The following is a 19464-nucleotide window of genomic DNA, read 5'->3' on the forward strand; positions in this document are numbered from 1 at the left end:
TCTTGTCTGAGTTCAGTTTCAGGCGGCTGTTCTTCATCCATTCGGCGACGTCTTTCATCCCTTCGTGTAGGCTGGCTCTGGCGGCGTCCGGGTCGCTGGTGAGGGAGAGGATCAGCTGGGTGTCGTCGGCGTAGGTGATGATCTTGAGGTTGTGTTGACGTGCGATGGTTGCGAGGGGGCTCATATAGACGTTGAAGAGGGTGGGGCTGAGCGATGACCCTTGTGGAACTCCGCAGATGACTTCGGTGGCCGCTGACCGGAACGGGGGGAGGCGGACTCTCTGGGTTCTTCCGGCGAGGAATGAGGCGATCCACTCCAGGGCCTTCCCCTGGATGCCGGTGTTGTTCAGGCGCTGTACCAGGGTGCGGTGGCAGACAGTGTCGAACGCTGCGGAGAGGTCCAGGAGGATGAGGGCCGCAGTTTCCCCATTGTCCATTAGGGATCTGATGTCGTCTGTGGCTGCGATGAGGGCGGTCTCCGTGCTGTGGTTGGCTCGGAAGCCGGATTGCGAGTGGTCGAGGGATCCGTTGGTCTCGAGGAAGGCAGCTAGCTGTCTGTTGACGGTCTTCTCGATGACTTTGGCAGGAAACGGGAGGAGCGAGATGGGGCGGTAGTTCTTGAGGTCGGAGGGGTCTGCAGTTGGTTTCTTCAGCAGGGCACTGATCTCGGCGTGTTTCCAGCACTCCGGGAAGGTGGCGGTGTTGAAGGAGGCGTTGACGATGTCACGGAGGTGGGGTGCGATGATGTGGTCAGCCGTGTTGAAGATGTGGTGTGGGCAGGGGTCCGTAGGGGATCCGGAGTGGATGGTGTTCATTGTGCGTGTTGTGTCTTCGGTGCTGACTGGGGTCCAGGTGCGGAGGGTGGCGGTGGGGGGCATCGGTTCGGTGGTGGGGTTTGTGGTTGGTGGGCCGAAGCTGTTGTGAATGATGGCGATCTTGTCGTGGAAGAAGGCTGCGAGGGAGTCGCAGAGGTCTTGCGAGGGAGTGATGTCATTGTTTCCGGCGTCGGGGTTGGAGAGCTCTTTGACGATGCTGAAGAGTTCCTTGCTGTTGTGGGTGTTGTTGTCCAGTCGTTCCTTGAAGGCTGTCTTCTTTGTGGCGCGGATCAGTTGGTGGTGTTTGCGGGTGGCGTGTTTGAGGGCCGTCATGTTGTCTGTGGTCTGGTTGGTGCGCCAGGTGTTCTCCAGGGAGCGGCAGTTCTTCTTGGAGGTGATGAGCTCGTCGGTGAACCAGGAGGCTTTCTTGCTGCTGCGTCTGCTGGGGGGGTTCTTCTTCAGTGGTGCGAGGGCGTCTGCGCAGTTGGTGATCCACTGTGTGAGGTTGTTGGCGGCTTCGTTGGGGTCCGTTGAGCTGGTGGGGGGGTTCTGGCTGAGGAAGGTGGTGAGCTGGTCGCCGGTGATCTTGTTCCAGCTCCTGCGGGGGGTTTGTTGAGGGTGGTGGTGGGTCGTCGTTTTACTGAAGCTGAAGTGGACGCAGCTGTGGTCAGTCCACTGGAGATTGGTGGAGTGGCTGAAGGTGACATATTTGCTGGATGAGAAGACTGGGTCAAGCGTGTGTCCGGCGTGGTGTGTAGGGGTGGTTACCAGTTGCTTGAGTCCGAGGTTGGCCAGGTTGTCCAGTAGAGCAGTGGTGTTGCGGTCCTTGTCGTCCTCCAGGTGGAAGTTGAGGTCCCCCAGGAGGATGTAGTCGGTGGAATTGATGGCGTGGGGGCTGACGAAGTCTGTGATGTCTTCGCTGAACTGTGTGCGTGGTCCCGGTGGTCTGTAGATGAGGGTGCCTCTGAGCGTGGTCTTGGGGTTGGTGTGTATCTGGAAGTGGAGGTGTTCGGCGGAGGTGAAGGTGTCATCAGAGTTGGTCGTGATGCGGATGGTGTTCTTGTGGATGATGGCGATGCCTCCTCCTGTCTGGTTGACGCGGTCCCTCCTGGTGATTTTGTAGCCTTCTGGGACGGCGATGGCGACGTCGGGTGCTGAGGAGGCGTTCATCCAGGTTTCTGTCAGGAAGGCGATGTCTGGTGCTGTCGAGTCGAGGAGGTTCCAGAGTTCGACGGCATGCCTGTGAACGGAGCGGGTGTTGAGCAGGATGCACATCAGGTGTTTGTTGCTGGGGCTCGGTTTAGTAGGTGCAGTGTTGGGTCGTAGGCTGGTGAAGCGGCAGGTCAGGCAGGTGAAGGGTCCGTGGGTGCGTCTCGGGGTGGCTCGGTAGCAGGCGGTGTTTCGGCCGGCGTTGAGTGCGTGGAGGGTTCTGGCATCGTAGCTGTGCAGGGTGTGCTGGCGAGGACCAGGGGGTCTGGCGCTGGGCGCGGTCCAGGCGCAGACGGGCGCAGACGGGCTTACCTTTGGCGCACCTTCGGCGCTCAGTCGGAGCTCCCGCTGCGCGCGTCCGCTGCGCGGTCGCTCTGGGGGCGTCATAAGTAAGGAGCCGGGAGGGAGGAGCAGCTGGGTGGCGGGAGCGGTCCGGCGAATGGAATCACAGGGGGGCGGGGCCGCAGGGAGGCAGCGGCGGGAAATCCCAGGAGCAGCGAGCGAGCGAAGGAATCTGCAGGCAGGAGGCGGCAAAGGCAGGCAGGAGCGGCAGCAGTGAGTGGGGCGACCAAGCAGGGTATGGGCCTAGCGTCTAGAGTCCGTGACCATAGGTCGCAGTTCATTGAGCACGCTTTCAGTCTCGGGTGACACATCCATACAGATTTTTATGGTTCTCATGCAGCAGGCTCACTTTGGTTCTGGGAGACAGGTACCCTGGCGACTCAGGGGATGAGTCTTCTGCCCTCCCTAAGAGGCACACCCATAGGTGTGCACTGCCTAAACAAGAGGGCATAAGAAAGGTGAGGGAATGGGTCTGTGCATCGCACTGGGGTAACCTTACATCTCCAGGGACTTCTCCAGGCAAATGCGGCCTGTAAAATATGTTAAGACCTCAACTCTAACACAACAGAACTCTTCGACTTAAGGGTCCCATCTCACCTCTTGTTATTATAGGTGTGATAGGTAGATTAGAGGGGCATGTGCAATTCCTAGTCTCTGTCCTCAGTGTGGTTCTCCTCCGAGCTCTGTCTTAGACCAAAAGTCTAACTTTACTATAAGTAAAGTTAGAGTATTGGTCTAGGTTTACACTTTTGGTCTAACTTAGACCAAAAGTGCATAGTTAGACCAAAAGTCTACAAGTAAAGTTAGACTTTGGTCTAAACTTACACTTTTGGTCGAAACTTAAACATTTGGTCCAAATTTACCTTTGTGATTTGGGCCCCTGGTCTTTAATCAACATTCTCTTCTTTGGAGCAAACTACTAGCATATTTGTAAACTATCATTCTGGAATCATGGCAAATTCCCATGTCCTGCATAAGATAAAAAATTAAGCCACTTTACCAAAAGGGGCCAAGTTGTGAACCAAACAACTATTGATTAATAGCTCTCTTGGATGCAGATGGCAAATTATTTGCAAAGTATGTTTCTACAGCAAAACTAGGGGAATAGGCTGAACATGAAAACTTAATAAGATTCAATCAAACAGAATTTAGGCCATCATAAACAACATTAGTTGACTCTTAGTTTGCTCATAAGAAATACTGTAGAAAGATGTTTTATAGACGGTGTGGTCTAAAACCAAGAATTCTAACAGCAAACTGTCTGAAACAAGGATGCGTACTAGCACAATTACTATTTTCTCTATTTACCAGAATGTGTTGATTCTTGGCAAAGCTTCCCGCCAAGCCTGGTATAACAGAACATCCCTTATTTACTTTCTTCAGATTACCTTGTTAAAATACGCAAAACACTACTTGGCCGCCAACATCAACTTAACTTCCCCAACCAATATAATACACGCATCCACAAAAATTAGACTGTTAACTTCAGCAGCATAGCTAAATGTTACAACTGCAAAATAGACAATGGATCAGTTGAGCCGGTTGATTTATATCCTTATCAAGAAATAATAATTTGTTAAAGTTGAAAGTGGCAACATCTTCAGATACTCAGGAGTAAATGTGAAAAGGTTGCAGCGGTGTAAAAGCAATTCTCTATCACACATGGAGGAAGAGCTATGGTTCAGGCAGTTAATGCAGCTAACTCAAAATTGACTTTGGTTGTGCTCTATTGTTCACTGAGTTTTCAACCACAGATTATCAAATGTCAACATTATTATATTTTTAGAAAACCAATCAACCACACATAACTGTATACAAATAGAACTAGGATTAACTTCCCTAAAATCTTAATATAGCATGGCGATTGCTATGTGGCGGCAAAAGGAAGCCAAAAGAATACAGGGCCTGATTTACGAGGCCTTAGCGGCACAAATAGCCACCAGAGTTTATTCTTCGGTGGCGCAAAGTGCCAGCCCATATTTACAAGGCCACATAAAGCCACCTTACATGGCTTTTCTTGGCCTTGTAACCATGGACCCTTTTCATGGATAACATTGCGTGAAAGTGGTGTTCCATGGGTGTTGCTCAGGGTGTTTCCATGCAACACCCATGGAACCTGAAGGAATCTGATGCATTCCTAGATTTAAAAGTCCAGTAATGTGTAAGATTCCTACTCTACCTCAGGGGTGGCGTAAGAATGACGCAAAAGGGGGAATATCTTTATAACTTCCAATTATTTTCCTCATGGGAGGATGTAGAATGTAACACTAATAGAAAGAGGAAAACACCTCTTGTGATTGTTTTTGTGCAGGAAGGTGTCTCTTCCTACACAAAAGCATTCATCCACGCAACGCAGGTATCCTTGCACCATGGTGCAAGGGTGCCTGCGTTGGCACTAGGCAGCAATTTGTGTGCCAGCGCAGGGGAGGGGGATAGAATTTCTGCCCTTTCCCAAGTGGTGTAGGGTGGTGTAGCATGGCACTGACAGTGCTGCCCTACGCCACAGGCCTCATAAATGAGGCCCATGATCTTTTCCGAAATCACTGCTAGTGAACCATTTTGTTGAATATAGACAACATAATTGCCTCAACCATTAGTAAATATGATTTACCACCGCTAGCTACATTATATGAACGCAACCTATGTAGTCACAAACTACTAATTTGCAAGACAATAAAGGTAATATCTTATCCAAATAACTTATTTCTATCCTTGGTTTATAGAGATGTGAATTCGGTCCAAGATTCACACACTCCAAGTAGACAGCTCTAGCTGGATTTCAATACCAATGTAGACAAAAAGAAATCCTAAGTGGGATTCATACCACTCTATATCTTAATCCTACAAATAGGGAGCCATTGGATCACTCCACAAAAATAAAAAATGATGTGCAGTGTCTGCAAAATGTTAAACAAAGTCTTAGAACATATTATCTATATCTCATACAAACTATTGATAATGCAGGAATAATAATTACATCAGTTTTTTTTAAAGCTGCAAATGTAAGACTTGTTAAGGCCGCTATCTTCTGTTGATTTAAGTGACAATCAAATTGTTTCATTGGCTGTTCAACGTTTTTAACTATCACTTCCAATGCTTCTTCAATGTTTCTGGATTTTCCAGCTGTAAATACTTCATATGCAACTATTTTATTTAATTCAGATGTTTCATTAATCGTTTACTGCTGTTGATCGCAAATTGCATTGCAATTAAATCTTTCAAAAATATTGGCTATGTTTGGTAGCAATCATGGGCTAGTTTAATTCATAGACGTGCTTTTCAGCAACAAATAATGCCCACAAGGACACCACCAGCAATCATCCTAATCTGTATTTAAATTGTGAAAAGTCACAGAGGCCCTCATTACAACCTTGGCGGTCATTTAAAAAGACCGCTGAGGCTGCGGGAGCCAGAATACCGTGCTGGCGGTATTTCTGGCTCCCTGTTATGACTTTTCCGCTGGGTCAACAATCGGTAACAGTGTTACCATCCGCTGGCCCAGCTGTAAAGTCACATCATCATTGCTGCCGGCTCGTTATACTCGTTCACTGCCCGAAATTCGCAATGGGGCTATACCTGGGGGCCCCTGCACTGCCCATGCAAGTGCATGGGCAGTGCAGGGGCCCCGAGGGGCACCCTAAATCCTCCTAACTGCCAGCCTTTCCATGGCGGTGTTTACCGCCGTGGCCAAGCTGGCAGTCGGGGACTCATAATTCCCAAGACTGCAGTGGATTGTGACCACCAGGCAAAAGCCTGGCGGTATAGTGGAGGGGCCGGGTGTATGGCCGTGGCTATTGCGCCACGGTCATAACAGCTGGCGGGAACACCGCCAGCCTAACACCGCCAGCTTACTGCCGGCCGCCAGGGTCGAAATGAGGCCCTGAATGTACAGAAGTGATGGAAGACCCTAGATAAGCTTTTTATTCATTACGTTATATTTTTTGGATAGCATACTTTTGTCTATGTATGTCTCCAGGCATGAGCAATTTAAGTAGTGGGTTTTGAGCTGGCAAACAGGAAACTGATAAATAAATATGTTATTTGATTTATACATCATACTAATTCAATGTCTTCACGGTAGAAGAATTTTCTTAAGTGTGATCGGTTCCTACATTACCTTCTTTTTCTTTTCAGTATAGTTGTTGCCCAGGTAATGTTGGGTTAGATGGGCAAACCCTGTTTATATGCAACACTAGGACTCCACCAGCAACCATCTTAATCTGCACGTGTGATCGGTAGACTTGCCATAACGTTATCCATTTGTGATTATTAGCGTGGACCTTAAGCCATACCCAAGTCCACAAATTTCCCCTCACTAGTTGGTGTTATTGTCAGATACTATCTTGGCAACTGCATGATTTTCCCTTTCACTGTTCAGTCTTTGTGACTTTTTCTGGGCCTTCTTCCTGTGTAAAAATTATTTTTCTATGTCCAAGAAGAAAGTCCTGACTCCTAAGTAAAACTGAGCCATTTCCTTTCAACCTGTTTATTGCATCCCTCAAACCCCCACTCCTACTGAAGCACTTCACTGATTTTTCCTTACTCTTTGTAACTCCTGTCTTTACAGACACTAAGTAGATAATGCATACATCAGCTGCTGTGAGCACACATATTGCACTGCAGCAGACTGGTCCACCGACTACTCACAGAGAGGTAGATGAGTCCAAGGCTGCCTGTGCTTTTACTTTTAGACATGACGATGAAGAATCACACTTGCCCCCTTCCTTAGGAGATCATCAGGAGACTCCTGGGATGGCCAGCATTGTCACACTTGCCCCACGCACCCATCCCTGTCCTATGAACATTTTGTAACATGCCATGCATGACATACAATAACTGCACGCATATAACCCTATGGGCCAACATTAACATTGGAATCAATTTGCAATCTGCTCTCACCACACATCTCCATCCTATAAAGATTTAGAAAAAAATATGCAGGTATGCAATGTTTTCTATGGAACCAAATAACTGTGAACATTTCAGTAATCAGCATTACTATCAATCGTTACTTTGTGTAATCTATATTATAAATGTGGTTTTTACCTAGTTTTCTGATGATTATAAGAAGTCCCTGCTTCTAAGTTAGGTACATTTGCTGAGGATGTAGTCATGTCGCTTCCTTGGCCAAACTGAACCAGAATGGAAATACAACAATGCCACATAAACTGTGCTTAACATCCACCTGTCACATGGATGAAAGTGTACTGTCCACCCTGCTGGAAGTCGTAAAGAAATAAAATACTTCTAGCTTCATAAGCATTTTGCAGTTAGGCACACATTTAGTATATGTTTGCATACACAGTTGTGTAAGAAATGGTGATGCAAAAAAAGAAATATGCACCAAAAGTTGGCATGAATCCAGGACCAGAATTGTTTTGCAGTGTAACTATCAACCCACCAATAATTTATGAAAAAGAGGCACTCTAGGGTTGGAACAATGTGACACATGTTAAGTTTACTAAAAAAGCCTGACGTGGCATTGACTGAAATTCGAATACCGTAATGGTAATCTTTCTTTTTTAGTTAATTAAAACTATTACAAATGGAATAAATACATTAAATTTGAAATTAAAATGTAGCCACATTAAGATACCATTTTATCAATAAAGAGCTTGTGCAAGTAATTTTCAACTGCAGATTAATAATTTACTCAGAATTCATCTAATGGTGCTTAGACGTCCGTTGATCCTTTGTGCTCTAGGCTGGCTGCCCCCACTTACTGGGATAGCAGTGACCTGAGTGTTGTAACATATTTTGTGCATCTAGCCAAGGCCCAGGCTGTCAAGAGTGAGAAGCAGATGTTAGATGTCTCAATGCAAGTGCGCGCCCCCAAGACCAAAGCTACTGGTTTGATTAATTGTCTCCTATGAACGGCTAGCAACGGGCAGCAACAAAGGAGGTGTAGCCAACGTTTGTGTTGGAAGGGGCAGAATCTACAGGCTACCTCTGTGCCGGACAAGAGGGGTTAAAGTCCTTAATTGGTAAGGCTAGACTTTGTACATAAAGGATCTGATGTCGAGTTCCTGCAGTGTTTGATTCTAAAAGGTATGGCTGAGGAGCGCTGATCAAGTAGGAGTCATTTAAAACTGGCACTGATAATGGTGAGTTAACTGACAGTAAATCTTGCTCCTTTGAGATTTCCTTCTGTTGATTATGTTTTTCCAAGCGCTAAATGCCACAATGTCTGTCAGCTGGATGGAGTTGCCCATTTCGAAGGTATTCAGAGCTTTGCTTAGCTCTGTGTACCAGGGGTTACCAGGAGTTTCAAAGATGATTCACAAGTAATGTTTTAGTGAATGCAAGTTTGCCTTCCTAAGCCTAATATAATATTTAATGACACTGCTTGGCAGTCTAGCTTCTGTGACACAAGGCCCAGTTCCAATCTGAGCCGTGACTGTCGGATATACTTTGGTTGTTGAAAACTCTTAGATACGCCCTGCAGTGGACTTGTTCTAGGGTGGCTTCTAGGGAACCAGGATATGCCATGTTACCATACTGCAGGGTGGGAAGTAGTGTTGCCTTGGTTACCCTCAGTATTGGGGTGGCCAATGATAGAGTTTGTGACCATTCTGTACTCCTCTTACGGTTGGATCTATAATCATCCCTCCACTGTTGTCACTGCTGTAGTACCCTGGCATCTGTGGCTGATAATTTTCTGCTGGTTTCAACATGGGCACATCTGGATATATTCTCTTAACCTGCGGTATCTGCGGGGTGAACAGTAAACTCGGGTCCTTAGATCCCGATGCTGCTCCTGAACTCTGAGTTTCACTGTTCTGTACCAGTGCTGGAGGGGCAGAACTGGTACTTGGACCTTGTCCACTCTCTGCATAAGGTGGTGGACGGTCGTTCAGCAATTGCATTATTAACTCCTCATCCTCTAACTCCTCTTCTCTTCTCAACTGTTCCTCGTCCTCTCTATCCTTGGAACACTTCCTGTCTGTCTTACAGGTAGCTTTCTTACCTGTCTCCTCTTCTTCCTTAGTAATTGCCGGAAACAATTTTATCCCCTGCAATACATCTGACCTCCACACCTTCTGTGTATTATCCCACCTAGCGTCCGCTAGTGTCTTTTCTACTTTCCATATCCTGTTCTCGAACTTATTTTGCTGCTGCTGTCTGGCCATTAGTTCCCAAATCGCTAGAGCCTCAAACTGTGCTAGCCTTGGAGGCACCTTCATGTCGTACATCGTGAATCTCAAATTCTCTAGGATCCTTATATTGAATGTCCCATGGATCGGGAATGCTACGCTCCCATGTTTCTCTGTCAACTTGTGCCATTGCTTCAGCCAAAGGCACGGAGCTACCCCCTTCTCTTCCATTACAATGTAAGCTGGTGTACCCTCGGGCGGCGTCTCCTCTCCTACGCTCGCTTTAATGTAAGACTCCCCCTTCATCGCACTCCTAAATGCTTTAAAGAATTTCATTTTCTCGTCTTTTATTTCACAAAGTTTGTAATCAATAGGTGACTTTAATTCCCGGAATACTCTTCACTTGCCTTTCCCCTTCCAAACGAGTCCCACGGACTGCGTCCAATCCGTGCGCGACACTTCTCTCCAACCAACCTATCCCAGCGCGGCTCCTAGTGACGTCACACTCACACACACTGCGGCTGACAAAGCCTCGCGGCTAGTCCTCCTTCACTCACCTCTTTTCGTAACAACTTTTTGCATGTATCGCGAGCTACCAAAAAAATAAAACAGATCTGTCGGTTTACTACAGGAAGGGTAACACAGTCGCTTCAGGACCTTAGGGACTTTTCACTAGCCTCGGCCGCTATTCCGTCTTTCTCGGTCCCCACATTCGCAAGCAAATCTGACCCGCAGACCTACTCTCAACTTGTCAATGATCTATTCTAGTGCACTTAGAATCTTGTCAAAGCCCGAAGTCGAAGTTTCTTTCACTCCCTTAACACACGTACCGATTCGTTGACCACGCCCGATCTACCTACTAAACCGCCCAGACCACAACATGGATCAACATACTCCGGAGTCTCTTGACCTCGCAGGGCCCGTCTCAACAACAACAACCACGTGGACCTTTTTATGCACAAAGCGCCACACGCACATGAAGTTCGACGACTTCCCTACTCTCACACTCGGAGTCGCACCTCCGCTATTTCTATGAAGTTCGACGACTTCTCTACTTCTACACTCGGAGTCGCACCTCCGCTATCCTCTAAAAAGAAAAATCCTCGCAACCTTTTCACACACCCTGCGGCAATAAGCTGTGCAAGCGCAAAACCCTAACTTCACTCATACCATCACTAGTACCGCCAACGCTGTTTCCACACCTCCGTTCTCTCCATTCGCAAGCTCCGAGATCCCGGGAAAGTCGCGGTGGACCTAGCCCATCATCATTCTGTCAATCAGTTTTATCCAAGAAAAATCTAATTCAACTTCTCGAGTGGGGTCTCAAAATGCGTAACCGTTAATTCAACACCATGTACTCTAGGAGTACAGGGTCCCAAAAGACGAAACCGTCCTCTGCTACCATCTACTGATAGAGCGGTCCGTACTAGTAATTTTACCTGTATTCGGACGCTCTTTAGGTCGATGAATCTTTTGACTAAGTGGGACTCTCTGCACTCTTAATCGGTCACCTTAATCAAATCAATAATCAATAACGAACATAAGCAATACCTTGATCAACATAACACTTAACAATTAATCCAGAATACATTTCGGCGAACCCTGACCTTTCAGTCAGGAATAACCACACCAGTTTATTGCAAAGTTAGTAAATTTATTTCCCTATATTAACAAAGCTAGCACAATATAAATGTGTCTCAACACCAAATGATAAACGTAAATGAACATTAATAGCTGTCCATAGCGGCGAAACAAGTGCAATCTATGCAGCATTTGAATCACAAGGCATTCGATAATAGCAATGCAAATCACTAATACTATAATCTGTAATGAACTAATTGCATACATTTAGTCAGCATAACAAGGTCTCAAATTGCATCGTGCAACAAAAGGAATCCTCATCTAACCTCAAATTAGCATCGGCATGTGGGACTTCATGCAAAAACAATTTAGTAACATTAATTTAGAAAACTCCTAACTAGGGCTCTTATCAAAATCAGCAGTTGGTTACCTAAAAGAAACACAATGCAATTTTACAATTTTCCTTTCATATTTACCAATTACGATCAGCATTCAAGGAAGTCTTCGTCTCACAGGTACCGTTTCTCAGTCTGCATGGGTACCGTTTCGATCAGCATGGGACGGGGCAAAGGGGCAGGGGTGGACGGGGCAATTGCCTCACGGCGGCAAGGTAAAACTACTACTTCATGCAAAGGGATCAAAGTTAAAGTCTCTAGGGCCAGAATCATTTAAAGTCTCTTTCTCTCGATTAGAGAAAGCATCAAAGTCTCTCAAAATGGCGTCGCAGCAAAGTGGGCCATAATAGCTACGAAGTCTGCAAAATGGCGGGTATCGAGCTGGTAATGGCTGCAAAAAGCAATGATGGCTATGATGTCCGGGTAATGGCCACTTTCTTCTCGTGCACCTGGTTTTTATAGACAACAGTTCAAATCCAGTAGGATCTTCCATTGGAGGGTTCATAGGTTAGCTTCAAATTGTCCAATCAAAAACGACAGTTCTCAAGCTTTTACTTAAGCATACATTATCCTTGGAGATGGGTACGCAAGTTGCAACATTTTATACCAATTAGCTCACTTTCAGAGCCTCCATTGTCCGCACCTGCAAATCGACCTTGGAGTAAAGAGAAAATATGCCAGGCTGGCACGAAACTTTAAGATAAGCATGTGAACAATCTCAGTGGAAAAGTACAGCTTCAAGCAAAAATACACGTTTAATAGCACATTGGAAAAATACGAGCATCTAAACCGTGAGACCAGGCAACTAGGCCAAAGCCTCCGCTAAAGTAATGCTAAGCTAAAACATTTCAAGCAAGCAAATCGTAGCACACGTTTATGATTATGTCGGATTAGTGCAATTCTAATACATCACGTTATATAAAGCACGCTTATAAATGTTGGCAAACTACTCTAAGGGCACATTTTGTCCCCGTACAATCTTTATTAGTTCGGTTAAAGTCACACATGATTATTGCAGCACTACGTTTAAGCGTTAATAAATCAAAACCTTCATTTTCTGCTTCATCACCAACACACTTCTTAGTTGATTGTTTATTTGGGAGATCCTGTATGTTACTGCAGAGCTTTGTTCCTAATGGCGCCTTTTTGGCTCCCGGCCGAGCTTTATTCGGTGAACCACACACCAAGCAAATTGCATTTCCAAGCTGCCAGGTAGTGATCTTTTGTTTTTATATTTTCCAAATATAAGGAATTTTGTTTTATCCTGGTTTACTTGAACCTGGTTGGCTATGTTGAATGTATTCAGTGCATTTAAAGCCCACTATAAACTGGCTTTTGTGCAATACATTATCACGATATATTCAGCATTTTGAATGGTTTGTAGGTTTGTGGAGCCGATCTTTGGTGAAACCAAACTGCTGGTCTGCAGGTGTGACCCTAAGTCGGCTGTGTACATGTTAAACAGCAGTGGGGCCAGAACGCAACCCTGTTTTAGGCCTCTGTTAGTTGCTATTTTCTGAGACATGGTGCCTGGGCTGGTTGTAACTCAGACCAATGTGTGAGTGTACAGTGCACTGATAGCTCTTAGAAGCTGTGTGGGAATACCCCATGCTGACAGCTTCCTCCATAGGATTTCATGATCCACCCTGTCGAAAACCACGCTGTAATCCATGAAGCAGCAGAATAAAGGCAGGAAATTGTTAGTAACTGCTTGCTGCAGGAAGTATGAGAGCACCACGAAGTTGTCCACTGTCAAGGTACCAGGTCTGAAGCCAGATTGAAAAAAATGGCAAGATTTGACACTCCTGGGCCCAGTCTTCCAGTTACATAGATTTTCGCCTTCATGTCCAGGAAACCTATTAGACAATAATTTGATACAACTGTGTGATCTACCTTTTTATAGATTGGGCATAGTATGGACCCTCTCAAGGAGTCTGGGAATGTAGCCTGCTGAAACGCACTATTAAAGAGCTGGTATAGCCTCTCTGCCCAGCCCAATGGAGATTCTTTGAACAGGAAAGCTGGTAAACTGTTTCGCCCAGGGAGTCCATCCTTCCTTATGCTCTTTATAGTGTTTTCTATTACGCTGATAGAAAAAATAGACCGGTTCCACACCTATTGCCTCATTGGAGGCAACTGGCTGATCTCTGGGCTTTCTTCCGCTGTCGAGAAGAGCGCTTTGCAATGGGGGGAGGGTATGTTCTGGGTCTTCCCAAGCCTATTGCTAGCCAGACCAGACACTAGTTGAGTGACCAAGTCAAATTTTGTGACATGAGTAACCCATGCGGGCTCTGCAACACCAGTCTCCCTGGAAGCGTTGCCCATCTTTAACTTATGTATGTGCTCCCAGAAGTGGGCATGATTTGAGATCTTTAGTAACTGAAATAGGGTTTACCATTCTTTCTGATCTTTTTCCATCTTGCATTCCTATATTTGTTTCTTGAGAATTCCTTTGCTATTAGCTATCTGAGCCGCTGTTTCATTTGTGGGTTTTTGTTTGTGCTTGCGCAAAGCTCTGCGGAGCGCCAGGCTTAGCTTGGGCACTGCTTTAGCTAGTTGTGGTGCCCCCTTCTTGTGGCAGGACGAGATGGATGAGTGCTTCGAGGTTTGTCTTGCAGCAAGGAGATTAGATTGACCACTGACTTCTCCCAACATTTAAAGCTCGACTGGGGCTCCAGGGAATGAGTTTTTAACCAGGAGGCTATGCTGGTTGAATGCTCTGGTCTCCATTTGATTCTTCTTACCAAGTGCCCCTTCCCTGTGCCCATTGATGCCCCTACCGTGGTGTGGGTTTCCGCTGCTGGGACTTCTGGGTCTACGACACACTTAAGCGGGTTTTGGTAGATCTCTGCCCTATCGGTGACTTCAAAATAGGTGAGCCTCCGAGTGATTTTTTTGTGAGAGAAACACATAGGTCCTCATTGGGCCAGGGTGGTGGTCTCACCGCCGATAGGCTGGCGGTGAAGACTGTCACATTATGAGTCTGGCTGGTTGGCCTCTGCAAACCCTCCACATCCCCGTTCAGACCACCAGGGAGGTCAGACCCGCCAGGCCGGAGAATAGCATATCTGACCCAGCGGTCCACTGAAGACCACTGGTGGTATTTTAAGCTGGCTTTCCACCAGGGTTTCTGCGGCAGTGGCACCGCCACGAAAACCCTGGCAGAAAGGCTACCAGTGACAGGGAATTTCTTCCCTGCCACTGGCAGATGACTGCCTAACCCCCCTCAGCAAGCACAATGCCCCCCCACCACCCTTCCATACCAGAACCCTCCACCCCCCCACTTAAGGTACAGCACTCGCCTCCCCAAACCCTCACCGTCCTTCAGGTACAGCACTCCCCACACCCCTTTCAGGTACCATGACACTCCACCCCCTCCCCTCCCCACATACATGCACACGCACACAGACACCCACACACACCCCACATACACTCATTCACCAACACTGACATACAGGCATTCATTCACATGCATCCATAATGCACTTACTGCAACATTCATACTATCATTTACTGCAACATTCATACTTGCATTCACTTCAGCACTCATACTCGTATTCAACCATGCATGCACACACCCATACAAATACCCATACACACAGGCAGGCAAAAACATATACACACACGCAAACACCCATACACACATGCAGAAAACATGCATACACACACGCAAACATGTATACACACACACACAGACAAATACCCACTCATACACGCACACACAACCCCCCCACCCTACCTCCCCCTTCCACTGCCAGACGCCCCACTTACCTTATCCGGTGAGGAGATCGTCTGTCAGGGAACAGGAACAGGTGCTTCCACCACCGGCAGCACCCAGCCATCAGGACACCGCCAGGCCGTATTATTGGTCGTAATACGGCTGATGGAGTCCTTCTGGTGGGGCGAGGCCAGTGGTGGAACCGCCTATGCAACTCCGCCAGCATGACTACTGCAGGATTTCCACCCAAAATGTGGCAGTACTCATAATATGGTGGGTGGAAGACCGCCAGCACTAGCGGTCTTCTGGTGCCCGTGGTTTTGGCGGTCTTTGAAAAAGATCCCCAAAGTCATAATGAGGGCCATAGTCAATCATTGAGCCAGCCTTGAAAGTGGGAGGAAAGGCATAGACCTTCAGTTTTGTCATGCTTTCTTGGCGTGTAGATGATAATTTAAAGGTTGTCAGGCAGTTTTGTATTAATTGGCGGACTGTAGCCTGGGCAGTGACCTCTGATTTGTTGCCTAACCTAGTAACATTGAAGTCTCCCAACATGACTATTTCATTTCCAGGGTGGCTGAAGATGGCGCATTTCAGAATCTCCAGGAGTTCAAGGATTAAAGCTGACTTTAGTTTTTTTGAAGCACTTATGTAGCAGTTGATCAATATCAGGCCAACTGTTTCCCGGTCAATGTTCACATCGCAAATGGAAACGACTTGAGCCATTTTGCTGTTGATTGGAAGTTCAGTGGCCGCCAGGCAGACTGCGTGCTTGATGAAGATGGATAAGCCTCTGGAGGGGCGTCCAAAGAAACTTGGGTGAGTAGGTGGCAGGAAGATCTCGTAGTAGCCTGGCAAGTGAGATGGAGCGCATTTCCAGGTTTCTTGCATGCAGATAATGTAGTTGGAATTTGAATGTGACCATGCTTCCCTGGTACCCCTGATGCTCCTGAGACCTGCCAGGTTCCATGACAGAATTGGCAGGGATTTAAGTGATCGCCGAGAGAAATGCTCCACGCCCCGCTTAGTACTAGGACCAATGACTCGGGCCATCCAGTTCCCTCCACATGCTTTGTGGACGTGAATGTGAGGCATGGAGCATCTCTGTTCTTTTTTGTGAGCAAACTGTTGTAAGGGCCTACGAGGCCTCCCTAGTGGGGGACAATGATTCATCCCTGTGCTTGAGCCTCCTAAAACAGTTTTCCACATTTCCCTAATGCGCATGTTTAATAAAACAAATGGGTATTTGACGGGAGGCGCAATGTATAAATCAATGCCCTATTCTGCAAAGGCCTCTCTTACTGCCCATACTGCAGATCTCTGAACTGCACTTTTCCAAGTTGTTTTTGTGATTTCACTAGTGGCATTTAGAAAGGGTGGCTCAAACCTGACCCAATCCATGTCCTCCGAGGTGATGTGCCTGAGTGCTGGCACTTTGGTAATGAGCTGTAATAGGTTCCCCCTTATTTAAGATGTCTATGGGACCTTTTGAAGTATGGCGAAGTATAAAGGTTAGTTTGAGTGACACCTGTTCTGCTGATTCAGATGCCTGTCTGACAGGCAGCGGGGCCTCCCGAGCCCCCAGTAAAGTGCTGGCAGCACTATGCTGTGAGGAGGCATTCACAACGGAAAGGAAATGATGAGTTGAGTATGCCACTGGACTGTGGGTTAACTCACAGCTGTTCATGTTGGTGGATGATCCTACAGACCCAACACGCTGCTTTTGGGGCAGGATGAAATACCTTTGCGCTATGAGGGCTTGAAAACTCCCCTAAACCCTCCTCACTAAGAGGAGCTGTTGTCATCCTTACTGGTCTTGCTTTGGGACGGGCCCCTATGCCTTAGTTACCCTCATCCAGAGATGTTTTCTGGTCACCCAGGCTTCCTAGTGTCTCTGCGGCTCCTCTGAAGACAATGTCAGGTGGTGTGGTAAACTCTGTTGGTTCCGCTGTCTCTAGCCTCCTGGCAAGGGCCCACAGTGTCACAGCTGAATGTTCTTAAGATTGACCCAACTGAGTTGACCTGGCTATGTCTGATGGTGGGGATTGCGTGATGACTGTGGATTCCCCCTCCCTCCTGGGGGAAACTGGCAGCGACTCTGCTGCTTGTTCTTCAAGTTGACCTTTTAATGTTGTTCATTGCAAAAAGATTGGGAATAGCTTTGCTGAGCGGCCACCTTCATGGGCTTCGAATGCAGTATTTATTTTGGGTCTCTTGGCCATTCTGCTTTGACTTCTTTGTTTCCAGGCTTGCTTATTTAGCCTTTTCTTTACTCTCCTTGAAAGGCCAGTAGTCGAAGCTTGATGGGGCTTTGCGGCGAAGTTGCTAGTTTTTGTTGTGTTTCCTTGATAATTGAGAAATGCTTCAATGCCTGATTCCAACTTGTCACTCTTAAGAGCATCTGTTTCCTTGCTTTGTACAGGGAAGCTCTAACACATTCCCCAAGTCAGGATTGCCCTTGTCCAGCCTAGGTTTCTTGTGGCGAGTAGACAATGGTAGAGAGAATTTCTGGAGCTAAGCACTTGGCCTTCTGAGATTGCTGAGGAGGGTTATCTGGTGCTGGTGCTGCGGTGTCTAAGCCTTGATTTGCATGGCTCATTTGGAAGCAAGAAGTAGTTACTGGGGTCTCATCGCACCTTGCATGCCTTAACTGTGCTGATCAGATCAAGCAGAATCTTAGGTAGGGAGCTCATCTTGTCTATGATTGGGGACCATGGGCATTGAGACCTCTTCTTTGTCGCAGTGAAGTGACTCTCCAGAAGTGTTACCTGTGCTCCAATATCGAGTAGGTGAGGTGCCAGGGACTGAATCAGTTCAAGTTGCAACTCCATCTTGTTTGACTGCCAGAGGAGAGCCCTTGCCATTGTGTCCTGTGGGGCTTTGATCGCCGCCAGCTCGAGTGTTTTTGTGGACTACCTAGATGTTAATACACCCTTGTCCCTTCCAGGGGGCCTAATCGCTGTTGAGGTGAGGCTGAATGTTCTGTCAATCTGCTCCTCTATGTTATTGAGGAAGTGTTCAGACAGGGCCCCAAGTTTCTGGTCTGTGAAACTAGCCCTTCCCAGGTAGGTAGGCACAGGTTTTGATTCTTCCTCAGGGTTTTGAGATGACTCAGAGTAATTTGCTGCTGCTACTGGATGCGGTTGTCCAAGAGACTGCTCAAACTCATGAACGACTTGGGTGATAGTCGTCATCTGGTGCAATCGATTTCAAACCACCAGTATGGGGGAGCTGACTACTAGTGAGTTTGATAGCTGGGCAACTTTGTCTCCCGTGATGCTGGTCTCACTATTCTGAAGTAGTGATGTTGTGGACCATGCATGGAATGTGTATTCACTGGTGATGTAGGGGTCGAGATGATCTGTTGTAAATGCAGGGCATGAGAGTGATATTTTTGCTTTGGCATTCCCTGAGGGTGCCTCTGCCAGAACAATGCCTTTAGCAGAACTGGACACTGGGTTTTTGGATTGATTGTCTTGATTGTCTTGAAACCCCAGTGCATGTAGCCCTTAATAGGCACGTCCTGATCCCTCCACTGGTTGTTTGCAATGGAATCGGATTATAGAGCCCTTTCCATAAGGGCAGTCTTGTAAGGCTGGATGTCCTAGGTGGTCTCTGCTGTTGCTTCAAGTGCCCTGGTGGACAAGGGCAATGGGGCACTTGCCCCCTCCTCATGGATTGCAGGGGTCGAGCAGTCTCCGATCCCTTGCTGGCGCATATTATATTTCCTTTTTGGCAGTGCTGGAGAAGATACTACAAAGGGGCTAGATACCTCACAAGACTCTCGCTATAGCATTTATGCTTTGTCACTCTCAGCTGCTCCCGTTAAATCTGTGGTTATGTGCCAAAGGTCTTAGAGCCTAGTCCTGGTGGTTAGCTGCGTCATCAGGCCTCTAAGGCTGCAAGCCTACAGCACACACTGCGGGGAAGAATGTAGGGGCATGAGCATGCAGCCAGGAGTGTGGTTGTAATTGGAGATCTGGAAGACTTGAAGATCAGATCACATCCTCTGGCTCCTCTGGCATGGTTTAAGTGTGGTATTGAGTGCCATGTGTGGTCTGGGACTGCGCCGCCTCACCTACCTCATTGTAACCATTGCCAGTGGTCGGGAGTGGAGGGGCATGAGCGCACTGGGTAGAGCTTGTGGCCTTGGCTTAAGGGCTTGGAGGCTGGGGATCACAGCCCAAGTAGACCAGGAAGACCAGGAAACCAACAGAGTCTGAGTTTAAGACAGAGTGTGAAGCTTGGCCCAGTTGGAGGGCATGGAAGGTGGATAGAAGGGTGCCACTCAGAACCACTGATGCTCAATGTGTT

General features: G+C 47.2%; 1 protein-coding gene across 1 annotated transcript in view; it reads right to left on the minus strand.

Annotated features, from left to right (window-relative positions):
• The window catches only part of LOC138287064 (olfactory receptor 5AP2-like), a 29209-nt gene extending 12964 nt beyond the window's left edge, over positions 1-16245 (minus strand). Inside the window, exon 1 of the mRNA XM_069227423.1 lies at positions 15680-16245. Within this exon, the coding sequence (XP_069083524.1) occupies positions 15680-16245 (566 nt within the window). The remainder of the gene's footprint in view (positions 1-15679) is intronic.
• Positions 16246-19464: the final 3219 nt, after the last annotated feature.

Source organism: Pleurodeles waltl, chromosome 4_1 (assembly GCF_031143425.1).
Source record: "Pleurodeles waltl isolate 20211129_DDA chromosome 4_1, aPleWal1.hap1.20221129, whole genome shotgun sequence".
Lineage (NCBI taxonomy): Eukaryota > Metazoa > Chordata > Amphibia > Caudata > Salamandridae > Pleurodeles > Pleurodeles waltl.